At 43.9% G+C, this 23,346-nt stretch overlaps 1 protein-coding gene across 1 annotated transcript in view; it reads left to right on the top strand.

Moving 5' to 3' along the window:
• LOC306742429 (chloride channel protein 2-like) overlaps positions 1 to 21,498 on the top strand; it is a gene marked incomplete at both ends in the record, with an annotated part of 110,743 nt that extends 89,245 nt beyond the window's left edge. The window contains 8 exons of the mRNA XM_079224811.1: positions 1,212 to 1,323; positions 2,560 to 2,630; positions 3,069 to 3,143; positions 4,804 to 4,836; positions 12,920 to 12,958; positions 14,436 to 14,540; positions 17,663 to 17,749; positions 21,304 to 21,498. Of these exons, the coding sequence (XP_079080937.1) occupies positions 1,212 to 1,323; positions 2,560 to 2,630; positions 3,069 to 3,143; positions 4,804 to 4,836; positions 12,920 to 12,958; positions 14,436 to 14,540; positions 17,663 to 17,749; positions 21,304 to 21,498 (717 nt within the window). The remainder of the gene's footprint in view (positions 1 to 1,211; positions 1,324 to 2,559; positions 2,631 to 3,068; positions 3,144 to 4,803; positions 4,837 to 12,919; positions 12,959 to 14,435; positions 14,541 to 17,662; positions 17,750 to 21,303) is intronic.
• Positions 21,499 to 23,346: the final 1,848 nt, after the last annotated feature.

Here is a 23,346-nt window from a genome sequence, read left to right as displayed (position 1 = left end):
TTTACCGAAGACCCACTTAATATTTCGACCTGAAGATGGCGCTAGAGGACGGCGGTCTCTTTGTGACATCTTCCCTTTTCAACGCCCACCAATGGGAACCAATCCAATATGTGTGTGTGTACCTGAATTATATTGTTTTAGTGTGTGTGTGTGTGTGTGTGATGGATAGCTTGCAGCGTTATTAGCGTGTTATGCCATCAATAACAGTAATAAGTGGGTTTTGTGCGCGTGAGACCAGAGCAGGGAAGATGGATGTCTCTCTGGCTCCAGGTCCTGCAGCGCGCTGCTAAAAATGTTGATTTATCTCTTCCTCTTTTTCCCCCCTCATCTTCATTTCTCTTTCATCAGTTTGCAGTGAGTGGCGAGGTAGAACGCCCTCAGGCGTGTGTGTGTGTGTGTGTGTGTGTGTGAGATGCTTATTCACCCTCTCCAAGCTTTTGTTCCTACCATTTCCTGCTGGAAAGCCTTGTATTCCAAATAGTTTGACCAGAGTTTCTTTAAATGTTGGCTGATATTTTTAGGTTAAACCTCCTGATAGCTGATTGCTATACTTATACTTATAAATACCAACCTTTACCGTCAACGCCTTACTTAAATTAATGATTTATTGGAATGATTACCTCAAACTATCCCACCTTAAAAAATCCGTCCTGTCCCTTTAACTCACTTAATGGACGTTAAAAAAAACACTTACTGCACACAAGCCTGGGGAACGTATGATAGAAACTCTGGCTATTTAATATTAAAAAATAAAAGCAGTTCATAATATTCATACTTTTACAAAGGGGTTACTTCACAGAAGTATATTTTTCACACATTTGATCATTGAAGCGTTTTATGGCTGAAACCAGAATGTTCCCGTCAGAGTTATTAACATTAACCCAGAAAATACATTTTGTAGGTCATGGAAACGCCGGCATGGAGAGTCACTGAAGTTATGAGATTTTTACTTCAAGGCCGACACAAAAAACTTATTTTTGCTCTGGACTCCCGCTGCTTTCTTTTCTCTTCTTTTCTCTTCTTGTTTTCTTTTCTACTGTTTTCTCAACCTTTTGATTTCAAGAAGAAGAAGAAGAAGAAGAAGAAGAAGAAGAAGAAGAAGAAGAAACGAGGGGTTGATCCCTCAAGTGGTGGTTTTGAGTGTAATCTCTGTGTGTGTGTGTGTGTGTGTGTGTGTGTGTGTGTGTGTGTGTGTGTGTGTGTGTGTGTAGATCTCCACTGAGGAGTCGTCCATCAGCCCGACTCGCCCGATCCCCCAGAAGCCCCTCAAACCTGCACTGAAGAGACCGTCTGTGTTGGAGAGACCCAGCGAGATCCCCACCAGTAAGACACACACACACACACACACACACACACACACACACACACACACACACACACACACATACATGAGAGAGAGACACACACACATAGAAAGACAAAGAGAGACAGAGAGAGACACACACACACTTTCAGACAGACAGAGAGAGAGAGACACAGATAGAGAGAGAGAGACACAGATAGAGAGAGAGAGACACAGATAGAGAGCAAGAGAGAGAGACAGATGAGGCAATCAAAAAGCAAAAGAATAGCAGATTTAATAGATCCAGAAGGATTGTGGGTAATAGCCTCTCTGTCTCTAAACTCACATCACACTAATTGAACCTCTTATTCTCTCTCTCTCTCTCTCTCTGTCTCTCTCTCTCTCTTTGTCTCTCTCTCTCTTTGTGTGTCTCTCTCTCTCTCTCTCTTTGTCTCTCTCTCTTTGTGTGTCTCTCTCTCTCTCTCTTTGTCTCTCTCTCTCTTTGTGTGTGTCTCTCTCTCTCTCTCTTTGTGTGTCTCTCTCTCTCTTTGTCTCTCTCTCTCTTTGTGTGTGTCTCTCTCTCTCTCTCTTTGTGTCTCTCTCTCTCTTTGTGTCTCTCTCTCTCTTTGTCTCTCTCTCTTTGTGTGTGTCTCTCTCTCTTTGTGTGTCTCTCTTTGTGTGTCTCTCTCTCTCTCTCTTTGTCTCTCTCTCTCTCTCTTTGTCTCTCTCTCTTTGTGTCTCTCTTTCTCTCTCTCTCTTTGTCTCTCTGTCTTTGTCTCTCTCTTGTGTCTCTCTTTGTCTCTCTCTCTTTCTCTCTCTCTCTTTGTCTCTCTCTTTGTCTCTCTCTCTTTGTCTCTCTCTCTCTTTGTCTCTCTCTCTTTGTCTCTCTCTCTCTTTCTCTCTCTCTCTTTCTCTCTCTCTCTTTGTCTCTCTGTCTTTGTTTCTCTCTCTTTGTGTCTCTCTTTCTCTCTCTCTCTTTGTCTCTCTCTCTTTGTGTCTCTCTTTCTCTCTCTCTCTCTTTCTCTCTCTCTCTTTGTCTCTCTCTCTTTGTGTCTCCTGCATGATGAAAACCTATTTTAGGACTGACTGATTACGACCATCCTAATTGAAAAAGGCACAAAGCAATCTGTTTTCCCCAAATCGAGCGCTGTGCACGCGTACCGACGTCTTCATCTGTAATGCAGTGTCACGAGAGCGTCACACACACACGAGGTTTATAACACGCGTGTGGTAACACTCTCTCTCTCTCTCTCTCTCTCTCTCTCTCTCTCTTTCAGTCCCACAGGATAATTCGGGCATCGCTTTAAAGAACCTGTTCTGTGCCAGTCCAGAGACAGAAGGCCTCGAGGTAAGACACACACACACACACACACACACACACGGCGGCTCACATGCTGTCGTTCACACATTGTGCACGCCCACACAGTCCTATGCTATCTCTCACATACAGTCCTTCACGCTCTAGAGTACAGTACCTCCCACACACACACACACACACACACACACACACACACACACACACACACTCAGTATCTTAGTCATCCTCAATATAAAACCTTTTTCATTTAGTCTCCGCCTCGCATCCTGCAAGGCTTTAAAAACAACATCTCTTCCCTGCTAATGGCTTGTTTCATAGAGAAAACAAGTTCTCAATTATTTTTCCCCCTCCAGCTGCAGAGAGGTTCGGTCACGTCAAAGTGTCGTTGCAAAGGAAAAGGTTTTTTTTATTTTCCCAAACTGCCGCAGAGGTTGTTGTTAACGTTGTGTGTTTGTCTCCGGAAAAAAGAAAAACAACAACGTGGAGAGCCCCGTGTCTCCTGAGTTCAGGAGGCCGTCCAAACGGGTCCGGATATCCGTAGTGGTAAGAGCCAATCGATCGGGGCCCGGAATCCGCCCGGCAACAGGTCCATCAGCCAAAATCAACCGATTTGTCACGCCGCCGTTCCATCACAGGGCTAATCCCCCAAAGCGCCGATGGACCGAGACCCGGGACTCAGCCGGTCTGCGCCATCGTGCCCCCCCCAAAAAATAAAGTGTTGAACAGCCTCCTCCTTGTGCTACCTGTAGCCCCGCCCACTGACCTGTCACTGCCTCTAGCTGCTCACGTGATTGGCTAGGATCATCCTAACCTCTTCTCATTGGTCTCAAGGTCAGTCGAGGTTATCGAGAACAGTTGACAGCTGGAACACCACTACTGCTAATTGGCTATTCCAACAGCGTGCTTTCCTAATTGTGACCTTATGACCATTATGGAGGAAACGAATGTCTGAAACGAGCTTAACATGTTGTTTCTAGAGGACTTGTTTTCACCGTATGGTCACCAGTTCATATTTAGGTCCTTTTTATTTTGTGCAAATAGGAATACTTTACATAATGTGAAGCCTATTGCATGTAGTAAAGGGTAACAAATAGAAAATAATGGTAAAAACACAAGATAATGCAAGTTAATAAGCAGTAATTTAGACCGAACGTGTGACGAATTCAAAGAGAAATGTAGCACCTTTAACCACCTGTTGACCACTGGAGTTTTAATTTCTCAACAGTGATGCAAAGTGTTTATATTGTAGATTTTTAAAGTGAAATCTAGTTTTTCAGGCTGGTTTTAAGACATTAGGAAATACATTTTCATAAATACAGATGCAATATATGGTATAACCATGAAATTGTGAAGTTTCTTTCTAAGTTTTCTCAATCAAAAAAGCTTATTTTTTTGTAAATTGTTTCTCATCCTTTTCCTTTAACTTTTGGAAGCCATTTGTAAACTCAATTTGGCCGTTCTTAAATTCCCAAAAGCTTCATAGTCTTTTATCAAACTCAAGGACACGCTGAAGAAAGCAACTTTTCATCTGGTCAAACTACTTACCGCCATTTTAAAAATCAAGAAGTGGTTCACTCGCGGTCAAGTGGTCTGCAAGGACGAGGCTGTTCAACCAAAGCATGCTGAGCTGTCATCATCAGCCTCATCACCGAGGGGTCCAATCAGTGACGGCCTCACAGGGCGGGCCTTATGACCCCGGAGGGACCAGAGCCCAGAGCATTCGCCGTAATGGATGAAAGAGATGTGGGCGGGTCGACTGGGGAGCGGGGCGTGTTCCAACATGTGCATGAGCGGCGTTCAATATCCAGCCGGGAGCCTCGTGCCTCTTCATTAGGAGCCGGCAGGTCTTTTGATTGACAGCGATGAAATGATGATGCATGAGGAAGAGCTGGGATGTATGGAGGGGAACACAATATCCCCACAAACTGGGACGAGGGCCCGCTGTCCAATTACCGGCGGCGCTGCATGACAATCAATGGAGCGAGCGCCTGATTACCAAATGGAGACAAAATGATGTGAGAACATCCAGCGTTGCATGACGGATGGACTGATTTATTGATCGTGCGTTCAGACGCTCGTCTTCGTCCGTTCATCAGCATCAGTGATTTATTCGTAATCCATCTCTTCTCACGTTGAGTTTACAAGTCGTCATGAGATTGTTTTTTTTCCACCCGTCACCATGTGATGTCATTCCATTCACTAGGAGCCTCCGCCCAGCTTAAGGAGCTTCCACGGGGTGAGCATGTGGTCCACGTCTCTGCTGAACATGTGTGTTTCCAATCAAGTGTCACGATGCAGAGCCAGATATGACACCACGTTTTAAACTCGCTAAGACTTGATCATCTTTTACACGAAATATGATTTCATTGATTGATTCAATGCCACCGTCCAGACTTTAGGATCATCTTTCTAGGTTCCTGATTCTTGTTTTGGTCTGAAATGGGTGGGAATAGTTGTGCCTGGGGAGAAAAAAAGTTACTTTTTATGTATTTGTGAAAACAAGTAAAAAAATTAACTTTTTATTTATCTGTGAAAAATAGTTAATTTTCATTTATCTTTGAAAACAAGTGAAAAAAAAGTAACTTTTTATTTATCTGTAAAAGAAAAGAGTAAATAAAGTAACTTTTTATTTATCTGTGAAAAAAAAGATACTTTTTATTTATCTGTAAAAAAAGTTACTTTTTATTTATCTGTGAAAAAAAGTTTTGACAAGTTATTATTTTTATTTTATTTTTACATTTTTGTAATACTCATTTTGGCCACAAGGTGCACCACCTCCCCAAATTCTAAATGAGACTCAAAGCTCGCTCACACACAATAATTGCCCCTTGTGTTCAGAGTGCATTGAGAAATGAAAATGCACCTGGAAGAGAAGATGAATACTTTAAATCATCAGATGTTTTTATTCATTTCCTTAAGAATGAAGATGTGTTACTGCATTATAGTTTCACGCTATAGTTTCCAAGAACGGCTTCTAAAATGAGCGTTGCATTAAACCTTTTGGTTTTATACAGATATTGTATTTCTATTATTTTATTGGCTTTAAATATCCCCAGTAGTTTCCAAGGGGACAAAAGTTTTGCAAGATTAATCTTCATCATCATCACGTTAACAGAGACTTCAATGGAAATGTGTCTTTATCCCCAAAAACACCCCCTTGAATGTAATTTATGATGCAAGAACACACTATTCTTCTTTCATATCCCCGTCATTATTGTGTGAGTTGTAACTGTATTAGCAGCATTAATGGTTTATACTTGAGGCAATAAGGAGCTCCATTAGTTTCACATGTCAGTGGCGATTATTGAAGTCTGAACATATTTAATCATTCTCGAGCGGCTCGTTCTCCAGCTATCATGTGCAAACCCCACGGGTTGCACCGGGAAGTCTTAATCTTAATTGTGCTCCAAAATCATGCACTGCTCCAAAAGTTCTGCCCTTTGGTTCCTCAACACAACCCCTGCTGCACGAGGAAGAGCGGGAGGCAGACGAGCCTTTGAGAAACCCGACGAAAAAAGTACAAAATTAGAAACGGCGCCGTGAGAGACGGTTGTCTTTTCATTGGGTGGCGTGAAAAGTGTGAATCCTGAGGCGTCGGTTTCACACCACGGAGCTCAAGTTGAGTCGTGTGGCAGCAAAAAGACCCAAACTAAATCACGTTTCTTCTTCTGTGGTGATGCAAAAGATGAATCACAACCAAGTGGAACTAGTTTCACACATTTACAGCGGCGACGTTTTGTTTTCTGAGGCACGTTTACGCTGCTTCATTGTCCCATTACAGGTCGGTGTTTTAAAACCCCCTTTTCAAAAGGCCGTAACGGTTACACAACAGTTCTTCTTTTTAGCCGAAATTCCCAAAAGCATAAAGGATCTGGTTATGGATTCACCGCAGCATGCTGCACTGATCCTGTACATACATAGGAAAAAGAGTCCTGACAGAGCGGATATAACATCCGTCTGATGTTTTCTTTTTAACAGTGATTTCTTCTTGTTGCTATTTATGCACCTTTTTCCTTCCACATAGTTTATAAATGATTTAGGCTACAGTGGACATTATCAATAACAGCTATGAGAGCAAATGTAGATGACATCTACTAAACCTATGCTCCGGTTCTGCCGACGCGACCCAATGCAGAAGTACATGCATTCTCTCTCCTGACCACCAGGGTGCGACTCCTCTGGTTGTATAGAAGTCTATGCTTCATGTGTTAAAGCTGCATTCTCTCTCCTGACCACCAGGGGACGACTCCTCTGGTTGTATAGAAGTATATGCTTCATGTGTTAAAACTTGCATTCTCTCACCTGACCACCAGGGGGCGACTCCTCTGGTTGTATAGAAGTATATGCTTCATGTGTTAAAACTTGCATTCTCTCACCTGACCACCAGGGGGCGACTCCTCCGGTTGTATAGAAGTATATGCTTCATGTGTTAAAACTTGCATTCTCTCACCTGACCACCAGGAAGCGACTCCTCTGGTTGTATAGAAGTATATGAGAAAGTGACCCCACTTCTCACTGGATGTATTCCCTCAGTAAACATGCAGTCACACACTTGCTCATTTTAATTTAGAAAGAGACACAACCTCCATGAGATATTATTTCACATTCAGCATGAAGGGAACGGAAGTATCACCTAAAATAGTTTAAATGAAACCTGCATTATAAAAAAACACGGTATTATTGCAGCCCTTTATCCACCTTCATGCACTGGATCTTCTTACTCCTTTATTTCCTCTCATGAAATATAAATATTCTTCTACTTTTTAGTTGTTTTTTTAGTGTTTATCATGAATTGATGGACCGGGCAGGTTTCCAATGGCCCTCATCTGCTGCCGGTTGTAATTTAATAAGGTGCAGGGGTGCGTTTGAGCGCGTCCGTGAGCCGCGTGCTGCACGGTCAGCGCCGGGACAGATGGCGCATTAGCGGCGCGGCGCATTTTTTTGGGGGATGTGTTAAGTGGGCCTGGAGGCATGTTAGCCATTACTGCCTTGCAGCGAGCTAATTAGCAATGAACCTGTGTAGCTCCATGCGTGTGCAGTGCGCCTGTTGTCCCTGTCATTAGGAGTTATTATTAACAGCCATTAGGAGTTATTATCAACAATCAGCGGCGTATCCGTGCATAGAGGCAACAATCTGGACGAGCAAATGGTTAATTTTGTGAGTAACACCCACCGGCGGCGGAAGAGAAATCAAGTTATTCCTCCTCCCTTTTTTTTTGTGGGTTGTGGGGTTTAATCTCTGCAGCTCCGCTTCGTTGCTCTTCGTCCATCTTTCCCACTTTTCCAAAGCCCTCCTCCCCGTTCTGCATCTCTGTCGTCTGTCACCCCCTCCTCCTCCTCCTCCTCTCCTTCCATCCAGGCTGTGAAATATTGATGCAGGGTAAATGACATCAGTCTGTTGCAGAGAAATGATGCCGCTCGGCCTCTCGGTCTCTCCTGGCTGTTTTTCTCATTATTTTCTCCCCCCGTTCTTGCGTCTTCGTGATGCCTTCATGCTTTATTTATCATGGTTTGTGGGCTCGTTTTCTTTTTTTGGGGCTTCTCGCCTCTCCCTCGTTATTTCTTTGTGCTCTTCTTTCTCTTTTGTTTCTTTAGATCGTTGGAGAATGTGTGTCTTTCTTGACATGCACACTTGCATAGGAACACACACACACACACATGATGCAAGAGAGAACCGACAAGTTGCAGTTGTGAGAAAATTAGGAAAAAGACCCGGGAGAAGGAAGAAACTGCTTTTCTTTATGGAACAGATAGATAGATATGACTTAAGAGGGATGATTTGATCGAATCAATCTTTTCCTGCAGTGTTTATCCAGCGTTATTATGACAAATAACAGCAGAGTTTCACAATTATCTGTGACGCAGGGAGATAATGAGCCGAGTCGGCGTGACAGCTGGAGACTCGTCTGCCGAGGACAATTACACTCACGTCAGTGTCGTTGAAATCCGGCTACACAGCATGTCGGGACATCCCGCGATGAGCGGCTTAAGTGCTAAAATATATCGGCGTGTCATCGGCATAGAGATGCACCAGTTTTTAGCACGTTCTAAATTAGCTTCGGTGTAGATTCACGCATCACGACATTAAAACAGACACACAAACTATTCCCTACAAGGTAAATATTCACATCCAGCAGCTGCCATGTGAGAGAGATGGATAGATAGGGAGATAGAGATACTTTATTGTTTGTGGCAGCAGCAAGCAAAGTTACATAGAAGACACACAAATATTAGGTATGAAAAATACTCAATATATACAACAAAACAGCAGAGCTTCTTAACTTTAAGAAAATTAAACAATGAAGAAGGTGCAAAAATGCAAAATATATGCAGTGTAAAATGAATAAACTGAGTCATTAAAGAGATAATGGAATATTTGTGTAACTTAGGACCATCTGACTCTTGCAACTCTTGACAGAATCACCGGTGTAGGTGAACATGAATGGATATTTTTCCACTCATTCTGAATACTACATGAACACCAACGTTTCTCCGTGCTCGCATATATAAACAAGCTAAAATCCTGATGTATCAGTAATATGTGTGTCATTTAGCTCAGACTATTATTTCCAGGTGTTATTTTACAGCTTTACTCTCTTAATATAGTCAGTTGCTTTTGATTTGACGACACCACAAACGTTTCCAAGCGACCACTTTGACCGTTACGAAACTTAAAGTGTTCTTTAAGTTTTTAATGGTGGAACCCAATTGGGTAAAACATTAGTTTTGACACTCCTAGAACTCGGGAGTGAAGAAGAAGACTTGGCCAAGAAAAAGACAATGTGTAGCCTCCAGTCTGCACAAAAGATCCTGTTTTTATTATATATATAAATTGTATTATTCATTCACGATGTAGAACACTGCGCTGGATCTACGAGGACGAGTACCGCTGGCTTCCAGCCGTTTGCTAATAGAGTAACAGAAGATCGATGATCTTTATTGGACTGAAAAAGAAAAGCTCGGACACCATATTTCAAGAACCATACAGCAAGTTGTTTTATTCTTTTTCACAATGAGTCGATTATTACGATTATTAGGGGTCAAGTGTTCCCACTTTCAGAGCAGGTTATAAGTTGTAGAACAAAGACGAGCGAGTCCATTGAAAGTGTCCTTTGGTTATCTGATAGGAGGAAGATTCAGAGGACGGGATGAAGTTTTCATTTCCTGAATCCTTTCAGACGACACAGAGCAGATATGCAGCGGCAGAGGGAACTCATCTGGAAGAAGACCAGCAAAGTACCGGCGGTAATTTGTTTGGTGAATTGATTTGTTTGCTCCGTATCAGATTCTTTAGGACGGTGAGGAACTCCTCGCATCAGTGGAAGAACCAAAAACGTCGTGAAGAACTCTGTGAGTTTCCCGAACAATGAGGGCGGTCACTAACGTGGGCTGTTATCGCATCGTTTTCACAGCCCCGCCCACTTATCGCCCCACAAAGTCATTAATGACGCTATTGCACATTTGTGTTAAGTCTGTCGTCGAAATCAAGATATGCAAATAAGGCAGTAATATCATCTACAGGCTATGAGCTAAATTAACTGCCCGCACATGAGGGATTATTAACTATTGCTACAATGTTTCCCTTTTGCAGCATTTAGTGGGGCGCAGTTGCTACATTGTTACTACATTGTTGCTACGTTGTTGCTACATTGTTGTTTACATAGCACGTAGTTGTCTTTTGCCTTTTTTCGTCACAATGTCTTGCAAAGACATTCATGGTTCCCAGAGGATACATCCCACTGACTCTGGTGTGATCCCGTGACACATTTGTGGATCCGAGTAAAACATCTTGGAAGCTATCACACGGACTGTCGTGAAATTTGCGGCAGATATTCATCTTCATATTCCCCTGAGGATACATTCTTGTGGTGAATCTCAAACTTTACACTTGATGCATTTGCACCAAAGATGGGCAGAGATATTCATGGTCCCCAGACAGTGCATCCTCGTGACTTTGGTGATTTATTTATGTCAAAACCTATTCATGGTCCCCCTGTGATCTGCTGTCGCCGGGTCAAACATCGTGTTTGTCCGATTCTTAATTGTATCACTAAATACCTTCAAAACTGTACTTTGAACTATTTGCCATGCTAGCTGAAGCATTAGCATGCTAGCTCGGCTCTCGTTTTTTCTTTTTCCTCATTTCACCTCGTTTAGTGTGATAACGAAATTAATATTCCCCCAAAAACCAATTTATTCTTACCCTAAACCAATCGACCAAGTAGCAGGTTGGGTGATTTAGCAACCGGGAAATTGGTTTTGGAGAAACTTTTTGCTTTTGCTTTTGAGGAAGTAAAACGTATTCAGAGAAGCCGTTGGAGCCTTTGTAGAAGTTGGACATGGGATTTTTCAGTATTGACACCAGGCTCTCGGTAATCTACTTTGTGTGTGTGTAGTTGGTGTGTGTAGTGTGTGTGTAGCTGGTGTGTGAGTTCCTCTGCGGTCAATGAACGCACGTGCAAGAAGAAATCCCTCTTTGTGCTCCGCTCCGCCGTGTTAGCAGCAGAAAGTCAAGAGATTGAAACTTCTAAACCCGACCCCCTTTTTTTAAAAGAAGAAGCAGATTTTGGATTTAGATGAGCGGACGACGGCGCTAAGCCTTCCCCTTCGGCTAAAAGGGAAAGTGTAAAGGAAGCCAATACCCTTCTGTCTGTGTGAGAGGGGAAGGAGGGGGCGGAGCCTCTTATCCAGATTTACTCGATAAAGAGAAATAAACAAAGCAACTCTTTTCATTGAACTCAGAACTTATACAGTGTGTGTGTGTGTGTGTGTGTGTGTGTGTGTGTGTGTGTGTGTGTGTGTGTGTGTGTGTGTGTGTGTGTGTGTGTTCCCCGCTGGACCAGTCTTGGATGGTTGCCACTGATTGGGCGATTGGCTCGCTGGATGGAAAGAAAGGAAAGATGTATAGCTGCCGACAGGAGGGAGGAAAGGAAAGGAGGGATGGAGAGAGGAGGGAGGGAGGAAAGGAAAGGAGGGATGGAGAGAGGAGGGAGGGAGGAAAGGAAAGGAGGGATGGAGGGAGGGAAGAGCGGCGGACCTTTCTAATCTTTGTCTGGTCATGGAAACAGCCAGCAATACAGCTTCATCGGCCTTTTGTCAGCACTCTGGAGCCTCTCGCATGCCTCTGCACACACACACACACACACACACACACACACACACACACACACACACACACAGTTAAATCTCATTTAAATATGCCCACATGCTCGCTTTGATTTCACTGTCAGTCGCTCGCAGACTCACAAAGTTGACTCCCACTTCGCACACACACACACACACACTTCTGCCTTAACTCATGTCTCCAGAAGCAGAGATTTGCTCTCTTAATAGAACGGCTAATCTCTCGGAAAGCACCTATTTTGCATTCACAGTCCAACCTCTCTCTCTCATCTTCTTCTTCTTCAAACACACACACACACACACACACACACACACACACACACACACAGAAGTGATTTGATCTCTCCATTTGTCTCTAGTTTACATTTTACCCCGGGAACACCAGCGTGTCTTGGCGACATTCAGAGTGACGAGCAGAACGATCAGTGAGACAGCCGGGTGTGTGTGTGTGTGTGTGTGTGTGTGTGTGTGTGTGTGTGTGTGGCCTCTGCTTGCATAATGCTACAGTAGGGCACCTCTTTCTACCCCGCAGCAACAGTTGCTAGGGTTACCAACAGGTCGGCGACCGCAGCGATGGGGATAAATGAGCTAAGAGCTCCCATCAGCCCCTGGGTCACACTCGCTCTGCCTTTCTCTCTCTCTCTTTAACACACACACACACACACACACACACACACAAACACACACACACACACAGCTTTCAACCCGGAGAAAGTAAATACCTGTACTCAAGCACATGACTAAACACTTTGAAATCATATTTCACAGCCCATCAAACACACACACCCTGCGGTGACGTTCACACACACACACACACACACACTCGTTCATCTACAGTATTCTCGGTGCTCGAGGTTTGCCGGTTCGACTCCGGCCCGTCAGCCGCAGATCCATCACTCTAACGATCACCCGCTCCGGCGTGTCATACATCACATCCCCCGCTCTCATTAAACGCACTGTAGTCGCTCCTCTAGCCGCACATCCCCTCTCCGCCCATCTGTCTCCAGGCGGCGCCGCACCGCCGATGATATGTCGTCTCACCTTCTGTGCGCCCTGGAAAAGTACTTATAGGTGTTTTTGTTGTGTACGATTTGTTTACATCTTGTGTGTGTTTGTGTTCCTCGTGTCACCGTGTGTGTTCACTGAATGTCTTTGTGTCGCCTGCTGACGGCTTTCCTGCCGCTTCTTGTCTGCAGGACGACGTTGACGTGGAGGACGACATGACTATCAGAGAGGTGAGAGGGTCACGCAACATGAACACACAACTTACCACCAGAACCTGCATTCTCTCTCCTGGCCACCAGTGGGCGACTCCTCTGGTTGTATAGAAGTCTATGCTTCATGTGTTAAAGCTGCATTCTCTCTCCTGACCACCGGGGGCAACTCCTCTGGTTGTATAGAAGTATATGCTATGTGTTACAGCTGCATTCTCTACAATAACCACCAGTGGGCGACTCCTCTGGTTGTATAGAAGTCTATGCTTCATGTGTTGAAGCTGCATTCTCTCTCCTGACTAGCAGGGGGTGACTGCTCTGGTTGTATAGAAGTCTGGGCTTCATGTGTTAAAGCTGCATTCTCTCTCCTGACCACCAGGGGGCGACTCCTCCGGTTGTATAGAAGTATATGCTCGATGTGTTAAAGGGCGACTCCTCTGGTTGTATAGAAGTCTATACTTCATGTGTTGAAGCTGCATTCTCTCTCCTGACTAGCAGGGGGCGACTCCTCTGGTTGTATAGAAGTCTGGGCTTCATGTGTTAAAGCTGCATTCTCTCTCCTGACCACCAGGGGGCGACTCCTCTGGTTGTATAGAAGTATATGCTTCATGTGTTAAAGCTGCATTCTCTCTACTAACCACCAGGGGGCGACTCCTCTGGTTGTATAGAAGTCTATGCTTCATGTGTTAAAGCTGCATTCTCTCTCCTGACCACCATGGGGGCGACTCCTCAGGTTGTATAGAAGTATGTGCTTCATGTGTTAAAGCTGCATTCTCTCTACTAACCACCAGGGGGCGACTCCTCTGGTTGTATAGAAGTCTATGCTTCATGTGTTAAAGCTGCATTCTCTCTCCTGACCACCATGGGGGCGACTCCTCAGGTTGTATAGAAGTATATGCTCATAGAGGAACAGTGTGGCTCATTGGTGGGGTTCTTAATATATATATTTTGTTTTTTTATGGCTCATATATATATATATCAGGCTTTGACACACACTGAATCCTTTAAATCAGCTCTCTGGAATCTCATCGTACACTCGATGACATCACTTCTTGACAGAACTGGCCCCCGATTCCTCAATATCCCCCAGACGGGCCCGATTACCCCGTGGCCCTATATTTTTGGATATGACATCATTCATAATTCATCCATCAACAGCGCCTCTCATTTCCTGTCTGTCAGCCACACATTCCTCACCCTCCTCAGGCCGCCTCTACGTCTTCCTCCCTCTGGTTCGCCGCTCACCTTCCTCTCCCGCCGCCGCTGTGATTGATGGAGTCGCTCAGAGCGGCTCATTGATCGTCTATCGGAGGCGTGATTTGTTGCATGCGATGCCTCCGCCTGCTGATCGGCGGCATGAAGACGTCTCCTCGGCGCACGCTGTCACTCACAAAAAGTTTTGTCGAGAGAGTATCGTCCTCTTTTCATCTCTAATTCCTCAAACCCCCTCCTCCTCCTCTTCCTCCTCCTCCTCTTCTTCGTTGGTGTGTTTTTGCAGATTTCCGAGTGGGAGGAGCGGCAGCTTGACGAGCAGGTCAACTTCAGCAACTGCAAGATCGACCCCGCCCCCTTCCAGCTGGTGGAGCGCACGTCGCTGCACAAGGTCTGATTGCAAACACAGCTGTGTGTGTGTGTGTGTGTGTGTGTGTGTGTGTCTCTGAATTTAGAGTGGTATTCCCGGTGCACAACAAGTGCTTCAACTATGGGAACAATTGCATCGGCACTTATTAATTGATTTGGGGAGAGCAGGTTTATTTGTCCATCTTTACAGAACATGTGAAAGAAACAGAAGCTCATATTTGTTTGAAAATGGTGAAAATAAATCGAAGATCAAACTAACAAAAAACAGGTGAAAGAAATCTTATTGCACTGCAGGATATATCATTAATTAGAAGGCAGTAAACAGACACCTTTTTACTTTCTATTTATTTTAATACAAAATCCAAACAAAGGAAATATTTAGTTACAAACACAATAATAATAATAATAACAATAACCGTCCTCGGCCCAAATATTATTTTTTTAAGCCTATTTAAAAACAGTTAAGAACAAGTACACAAGTCTAATAATAAATGAAAGACACAATAAAATGATGTATAAGCATAAGAATATGTAAAAGGTCATCTTTTAGTCCCACTAAGCTCCAAGATGTCGTCATGTAGTGTTACTTAGATTAAGTATTAAACCAGAGAGCGGGCCAACGTCTTGAGGCGACGCCACAAGCAGAGGTCCAGTGCTCCCAGTGCTCCCAGTACTCCCAGTACTCCCAGTGCTCCCAGTGCTCCCAGTGGCGTCTTTAATGGCGGAGTGAAAGAGCAGCGAGAGGAGCTTCAGCTCTTTAATGCCCGTGTTGATTTAATTTACTCACTGCGGCATCCTGAAAGAGGCTCTGTCTCCAAAACACACACACACACACACACACACACACTGACTCTCTTGCCAGCAGCTGTGGCAGCACCCCATTCATAATGATTCTCTCGCTCTCTCTCTCTCTCGCTCTCTCTCTCTCTCTCTCTCTCTGCGTGAACACTCTTCCAACATTTAAGAGAGGGATCCTGCACCAATCCATCTCCCTCCGCTGCTCACTCCCAAAAGCCAATACCACGCACAACCTCCTCCAGCATATTAAACACCGCTCGCTGCCACCTGTGTGTGTGTGTGTGTGTGTGTGTGTGTGTCATCGTGTGTGTGTGTGTGTGTCATCGTGTGTGTGTGTGTTCTCTCTACGTCTTGTCCTACTTTCTTGCTCGGCCTCTCTGGATCTGGCGACCATGTATCTCATGCTGTTGTTGTTGTTGTTCTTCTTCTTCTTCTTCTTGGCTCGTGGGACAAATCACTTTTTGGGAATAAATACAAGACGAAGACGTCTCTGCAGTCAGTGGTTTGGGTTTTGGACATTTGAGGAAGTGGTCGTATATATTTTCAGAAAAGAGAAGAACTTATGAAGCTTTTCTGGATGTCTTTGACAAAATAAATACCGTGGTTAAAACAATTAAAACCTAAAAGTCTCTTTTTGTAATCAATGTCCAAGACACTCTGGACTTTGTTCGACTCAAATGAATGTAAACTTAGCTTTTAAAGGACTAGTTGGATTTCCTTTAAAGCTATAACTGAGAGTTAGATAAAGCGATTAATACCACTCTCAAAAAATCCAGCAAACTCACCTCAAAAACACTTTGTATCTCATTTATTTGATCCCCTCTAACTCCCTGATGAACCACAATGTATGTAGAGATAAAACATGTTAGCTAGTGAGCTGCAGAGTAGCTGTCTTTAAAAGGCTTTTCCCAAAACGCCAAACTAATCCTCCAAACATTTTAAACCCTTCACCTCCATCATACTGAAATATCAAGAGTGAAGATGTCAAGAAAGTGTAAGTGGCAATATGTTGTGGTGTCTTTAGGAATGTTGGTATAACCCACAGTGTATTCTTTGCCACATCAGATGTGATAACTCAATACACCAGATCCCTGTCTCACACTACAGAGGATCAAGTGATTGTAAAAAGCCGTTTGCAGCACTTTTAATCACGGGCTGCGTCGAAGGTGATGCCGGTTCCTCCTGCGACTTCAAAAGAAAATCACTTAACAGACGTTTTCTTGGCCCAGCTTCCGTTTCAGCTTGGATCAATATCCGAGGTCCCAAATGTCCATTCTGGCAAAGCAAAAAAAAACACGAAAGGGTCCGGAACAAACAACCAGCTGGCGTCAATCCTGCAACCTTTCTAATCCGCAGCCGCCGCAGTTTCCTGACCCCTCGCTTCGTTTGCTTTGAGCCGCATAGCGACCCTACATAGTGGAGATGAGATTAAATGAAACTTTAATGATGGAGTCCTGCAGCAGCCGATACGGAGCCGATTCTGCAGCAGAGTATAAATAGAGCAAAACAGGGTCATGGAGGCATGAGAGAACCCACGTTTACAATGAATCAACGTAGGATGTGATCATAAAGACATGGTCGCTCTGTGATTCCACTTTCATCAACTACAAAAGCAATTAATGTTGAATAGTTTGACGGCCGTCCGTCCACTTTAAGGAGGATATTGAACACATTACACCTCGATGTTTAAAGTAACGTCTCCCATGTAAATGATGAGATTGACTTGACTCTATTATTAAAAATTGGTCTAGACATTTATATCCCTTTTTCTCACAAGAGACTCTTCAACATCTTTAACCTGCGTCTGACCCCATTCATGAAACAGCTGTCACGGGTTAATGTGCGGTCGAATCCCATTAGTGGAGACTCCGATGTGCACGTAGAGTTCCACACACATCCCTGCTAAACCATATTATAATAATAATAACTTTATTTACACTGGACCTTTTTTTAAAAACAAAGTTTACCAAAAAGACAGCAGCATGAAGTGAGAGAAATTCTGCTTTTATTGCAATATTCATCAAAGTTTCCTGCGATGAGAACCATCAGCAGTGTCGTCGCCATCCGTGTGTTCTAACTCCACTATGTAGTGAAACCGGTATGAACCGGTATCCAACAATCCAATCGTTATTTCCTGTTTTAAGAAACGAGCGGCTAGAAACTCACTTAATGAATCCGTTGTGATCCAACGTTGGATAATGGAAGTCAACGCTGCATTTGCCTCGTTTTCTATTTAATGTAGAAGAAGCAGCACAGCGTGTGTGTGTGTGTGTGTGTGTGTGTGTGTGTGTGTGTGTGTGTGTTTCTCTGATTGTTTCCATGTTCTGTTTTATTCCCCCTCTGCAGACACACACCATCTTCTCCCTGCTGGGCCTCGACCACGCCTACGTCACCAGCATCGGGCGCCTCATCGGAGTGGTTTCCCTCAAGGAGGTGAGCGTCTCATCACGGGGCGTTTGACTGTTTACGATGTGTTGTTTTTGTGTTATTACTGTTGTGCATATTCCTTCACTGAATGTAGTGGTTTTAATACCATGTGCATCTTAAACTGTGAACCGTATATTCGCATGTTTAAAAAAAAGAAAAGAAGAAGTCGTGACTGTTATCGTTTACACAAGCTGCAGATTTTGTGCTTTCATAATTGTAAAATCACTGTCATATACACACACACACACACACACACACACACACACAAAGCAGTCCTCCTCCCTCTGCCTGTTATGCACTGTGACAGACTAAAGGCTGCTTAATATTGCTGTCTCTATCTATTGTCTCTCTGTCTGTTCTCTGGCCCCATCTCTCTCTCTCTCTCTCTCTCTCTCTCCATCCCTCGCCTGCCTCACAAACAACTGAAGAAGAAAAGAAAAAACCTCTCTTTGTGAATTGGCCAGGAAGTGGTGTGAGAGGATCGCTGCTTGCCTGTCTCTGACATTTAGGCTTTTTGTTCTGCGTTCCACCAGCAGACACAAAGAAAGCCGGCTCTGGCAGATAAAGCCTTGTCTGTCACACGGACACGCTGTTATATCACAGCCTCGCCGTCCGCATGGGGACGTTTGTGTGTGTTTGTGTGTGTTTGTGTGTGTTTGTGTGTGTTTGCGTGTGTTTGCGTGTGTTTATAGTGCATTATTTTCCACCCTGCAGCATGCATTCTCAGTGCAGGATCTGTAGCACCCAAATCCTTCACCCTGTCGGCCAATTTACAAACGTCGCCCGACCAGATAGAAAAACTCAATAATAGAGTAGAGTAATAGTAGGTAGCTAGTAGTTAGATAGTAGGTAGATAGTAGGTAGATAGTAGGTAGATAGTCGATAGCTAGTAGTTAGATAGTAGGTAGATAGTAGGTAGATAGTCGGTAGCTAGTAGGTAGATAGTAGGTAGATAGTCGGTAGCTAGTAGTTAGATAGTAGGTAGATAGTCGGTAGATAGTAGTTAGATAGTAGGTAGATAGTAGGTAGATAGTCGGTAGATAGTCGGTAGCTAGTAGTTAGATAGTCGGTAGATAGTCGGTAGCTAGTCGGTAGCTAGTAGTTAGATAGTAGTTAGATAGTAGGTAGATAGTCGGTAGATAGTAGTTAGATAGTAGGTAGATAGTAGGTAGATAGTCGGTAGCTAGTAGTTAGATAGTAGTTAGATAGTAGGTAGATAGTCGGTAGCTAGTAGTTAGATAGTAGGTAGATAGTCGCTAGCTAGTAGTTAGATAGTAGGTAGATAGTCGGTAGCTAGTAGTTAGATAGTAGGTAGATAGTCGTTTGCTAGTAGTTAGATAGTAGGTAGATAGTCGGTAGCTAGTAGTTAGATAGTAGGTAGATAGTCGGTAGCTAGTAGGTAGATAGTCGGTAGCTAGTAGTTAGATAGTAGGTAGATAGTCGGTTGCTAGTAGTTAGATAGTAGTTAGATAGTAGTTAGATAGTAGATAGATAGTCGGTAGCTAGTAGTTAGATAGTAGATAGATAGTCGGTAGATAGTAGGTAGATAGTCGGTAGCTAGTAGGTAGATAGTAGGTAGATAGTCGGTAGCTAGTAGTTAGATAGTCGGTAGCTAGTAGGTAGATAGTAGGTAGATAGTCGGTAGATAGTAGTTAGATAGTAGGTAGATAGTCGGTAGCTAGTAGTTAGATAGTAGGTAGATAGTCGGTAGCTATTAGTTAGATAGTAGGTAGATAGTAGGTAGATCGTCGGTAGATAGTCGTTAGATAGTAGGTAGATAGTCGGTAGCTAGTAGATAGATAGTAGGTAGATAGTAGTTAGATAGTAGGTAGCTAGTAGTTAGATAATTGGTAGCTAGTAGTTTGATAGTAGTTAGCTAGTAGGTAGAAAGTCGGTAGATAGTAGTTAGATAGTCGGTAGCTAGTAGTTAGATAGTAGGTAGATAGTCGGTAGCTAGTAGTTAGATAGTCGGTAGATCGTCGGTAGCTAGTAGTTAGATAGTAGGTAGATAGTCGGTAGCTAGTAGTTAGATAGTAGGTAGATAGTAGGTAGATACTCGGTAGCTAGTAGGTAGATAGTAGGTAGATAGTCGGTAGCTAGTAGTTAGATAGTAGGTAGATAGTCGGTAGCTAGTAGTTAGATAGTAGGTAGATAGTCGGTAGCTTGTAGTTAGATAGTAGGTAGATAGTCGGTAGCTAGTAGTTAGATAGTAGGTAGATAGTCGGTAGATAGTCGGTAGCTAGTAGTTAGATAGTCGGTAGGTAGATAGTAGGTAGATAGTAGGTAGATAGTCGGTTGCTAGTAGTTAGATAGTAGGTAGATAGTAGGTAGATAGTCGGTAGCTAGTAGTTAGATAGTAGGTAGATAGTCGGTAGCTAGTAGGTAGATAGTCGGTAGCTAGTAGGTAGATAGTCGGTTGCTAGTAGTTAGATAGTAGTTAGATAGTAGGTAGATAGTCGGCAGATAGTAGTTAGATAGTCGGTAGGTAGATAGTAGGTAGATAGTAGGTAGATAGTCGGTAGCTAGTAGGTAGATAGTCGGTAGATAGTAGTTAGATAGTCGGTAGGTAGATAGTAGGTAGATAGTCGGTAGCTAGTAGTTAGATAGTCGGTAGATAGTCGGTAGCTAGTAGGTAGCTAGTAGGTAGATAGTAGGTAGATAGTCGGTAGCTAGTAGTTAGATAGTAGGTAGATAGTCGGTAGCTAGTAGTTAGATAGTAGGTAGATAGTCGGTTGATAGTAGGTAGATAGTAGGTAGATAGTAGGTAGATAGTCGTTAGATAGTAGGTAGATAGTAGATAGCTAGTAGATAGATAGTAGGTAGATAGTAGTTAGATAGTAGGTAGCTAGTAGTTAGATAATTGGTAGCTAGTAGTTTGATAGTAGTTAGCTAGTAGGTAGAAAGTCGGTAGATAGTAGTTAGATAGTAGGTAGATAGTCGGTAGCTAGTAGTTAGATAGTAGGTAGATAGTCGGTAGCTAGTAGGTAGATAGTAGGTAGATAGTCGGTAGCTAGTAGTTAGATAGTAGGTAGATAGTTGGTTGCTAGTAGTTAGATAGTAGGTAGATAGTAGGTAGATAGTCGGTAGCTAGTAGTTAGATAGTCGGTAGCTAGTAGGTAGATAGTAGGTAGATAGTCGGTAGATAGTAGTTAGATGGTAGATAGTAGTTAGATAGTAGGTAGATAGTCGGTAGATAGTCGGTAGATACTAGGTAGCTGGTAGATAGCTAGTAGTTAGATAGTCGGTAGCTTGTAGTTAGATAGTCGGTAGATAGTAGGTAGCTGGTAGATAGTCTGTAGATAATAGATGATGAATGAACCCCCTCTTATGTTGTGTTGTATTTTACAGCGTATGTAAGTTTAGCCGGACATTGCAGCAATCCATCAGCCCACCTGTGTTGGCTTGGTCTACAACGTGCTACTTGTATATTTAATGTTGGAGTCACAAACGACTCAACGGACTCTTAAAAGTCTGAATTTGGTTGGTTAAGGCATATCAATTGCTGTGTGAACTGCACGAGTGTCCCAACTTGAGCTCTCTCTCGTCTTTGTCCCGTCCAGCTTCGCAAAGCCATCGAGGGCTCCGTGACGGTGAAGGGCGTGAAGGTGCGCCCCCCGCTAGCCAGCTTCCGGGACAGCGGCACCAGCAGCAGCGAGAACGAGGCCACGGAGCTCCACAAGCTGTGGGACCGCCACAAGAGCCTGTCGCTGCCCCGCGAGCACACGCCCTCCGAGTCCGATGAGAAATCCCAGTGAGGGGAAAGAGGAGGAAGAGCAGGTAGAGGAAGAGGAGGAGGAGGAGGAGGCGCTTGAGATGTTTAATCTCCTAAAGCCACGAAAATGCTAGAAAATCCTCAGGGATCAATATCTAATTCTGGAAAGAGTCGTACTGCTAGCATCTTCTGTAACTCCTCATTTCTCTGCTCGTCTGCTCCTCTTTCCCCTTTTGCTTCATGGACCAAACCAGTGCTCCCAGTGGAGTCTTGCACTGACCGAGCCAGACACTCCGCAAGGGAGAGGACCTCACCTCACCCTCCACTCACCCTCGGGAACCCACAGCAGAGCGAATGTGGATTAAATTTTTTGGGGGGCGGGGCGACTTATGTTGGTTGAATCCAACGAGGGACCGGGTGATGGGTTGAAATCTTGTTTAGTTTTTTTATCAAAAAAAAGGGATTGTTTAGTTTTTTTAGCAGACTTTGTTTAGCTTGTGTATCTTTTGAGTTGAGATCAAAGTTTTGCAGCTTCTGCAAAAGTCTTTTTGAACGAGTCTTCCACTTGAGTGTGTGTGTGAGTGTGTGACATGAGAGAATGTGCGTGAGGAGGGAGGTAGCAACATTTCTTATACGCATTTTTTTTGTTTGTATTGCCTTTGGAACACATTTCTTTAGCAGCTTGAATCATTTTATTCTGACTGATCAGGTGGTCTGGGTTTAACTGGAATTCTCCACGGCGCCATTTTGTGTGTTACATGACACTGACGAGCACTGGACTACAGGGGGGCGGATGCCTTTCCTGTTTCCATTATACCTCTTTTTTTCCCCCAGTCTTCCCATCGCTTCACTCCCGAGTCCTTAATGGTCAGATTGCGAAATACAGTCTATGCAAGCAGACGTGCCTGTTGGCCTTTCAAATGACATAACGTACACTCCTCCTTCACACCTGTGTAGCCACGCCCCTTTAGATGACATAATGTAGACTCCCCCTTTACACCTGTGTAGCCACGCCCCTTCAAATTACATAACATACACTCCCCCATACACCTGTGTAGCCACGCCCCTTTAGATGACATAATGTACACTCCCCCTTTACACCTGTGTAGCCACGCCCCTTCAGATGACATAACGTAGCCTCCCCTTTACACCTGTGTAGCCACGCCCCTTCAGATGACATAACGTAGCCTCCCCTTTACACCTGTGTAGCCACTCCCCTTCAGATGACAAAGTACATTCCCCCTTTACACCTGTGTAGCCACGCCCCTTCAGATGACATAAAGTACACTCCTGTGTAGCCACGCCCCTTCAGATGACAAAGTACATTCCCCCTTTACACCTGTGTAGCCACGCCCCTTCAGATGACATAATGTACACTCCTGTGTAGCCACGCCCCTTCAGATGACATAATGTACACTCCTGTGTAGCCACGCCCCTTCAGATGACATAACGTACACTCCTGTGTAGCCACGCCCCTTCAGATGACATAACGTACACTCCTGTGTAGCCAAGCCTCTTTAGATGACATATTGTACACTCCCCCTTCACCAAGTAGCAAATAGATGGCTGAAAGAATGAAGACATCATTACCTGGGCGCCCTCATCAATCCACCTGTGGTCGCCATGTTAGCTTACCTCCATTACGAGACCCCCTTTCAGATATATGATGTCATAGTCCAGGCTCAACATGTACACAGCAACCAGATGGCCATACGAGAGCCGGATCAGCTTGATTAATGTAGAACAAAAAGCACGCTTAAACTGAAGCATGATCCAGTAAAAACACTAAAGTAAAAATCCATAACTGGGTGCATGGACCCAAACTGTAGAATAACCACTTATTAAAATGCACCTCTTCTTTTACCCGATATATACCTCCGCAGTCATAACT

Source organism: Taurulus bubalis (assembly GCF_910589615.1).
Source record: "Taurulus bubalis genome assembly, chromosome: 10".
Classification (NCBI taxonomy): Eukaryota; Metazoa; Chordata; class Actinopteri; order Perciformes; family Cottidae; genus Taurulus; species Taurulus bubalis.
The sequence above is the reverse complement of the archived record's forward strand: the minus strand, read 5'-3'. Positions and strand labels throughout refer to the sequence as shown.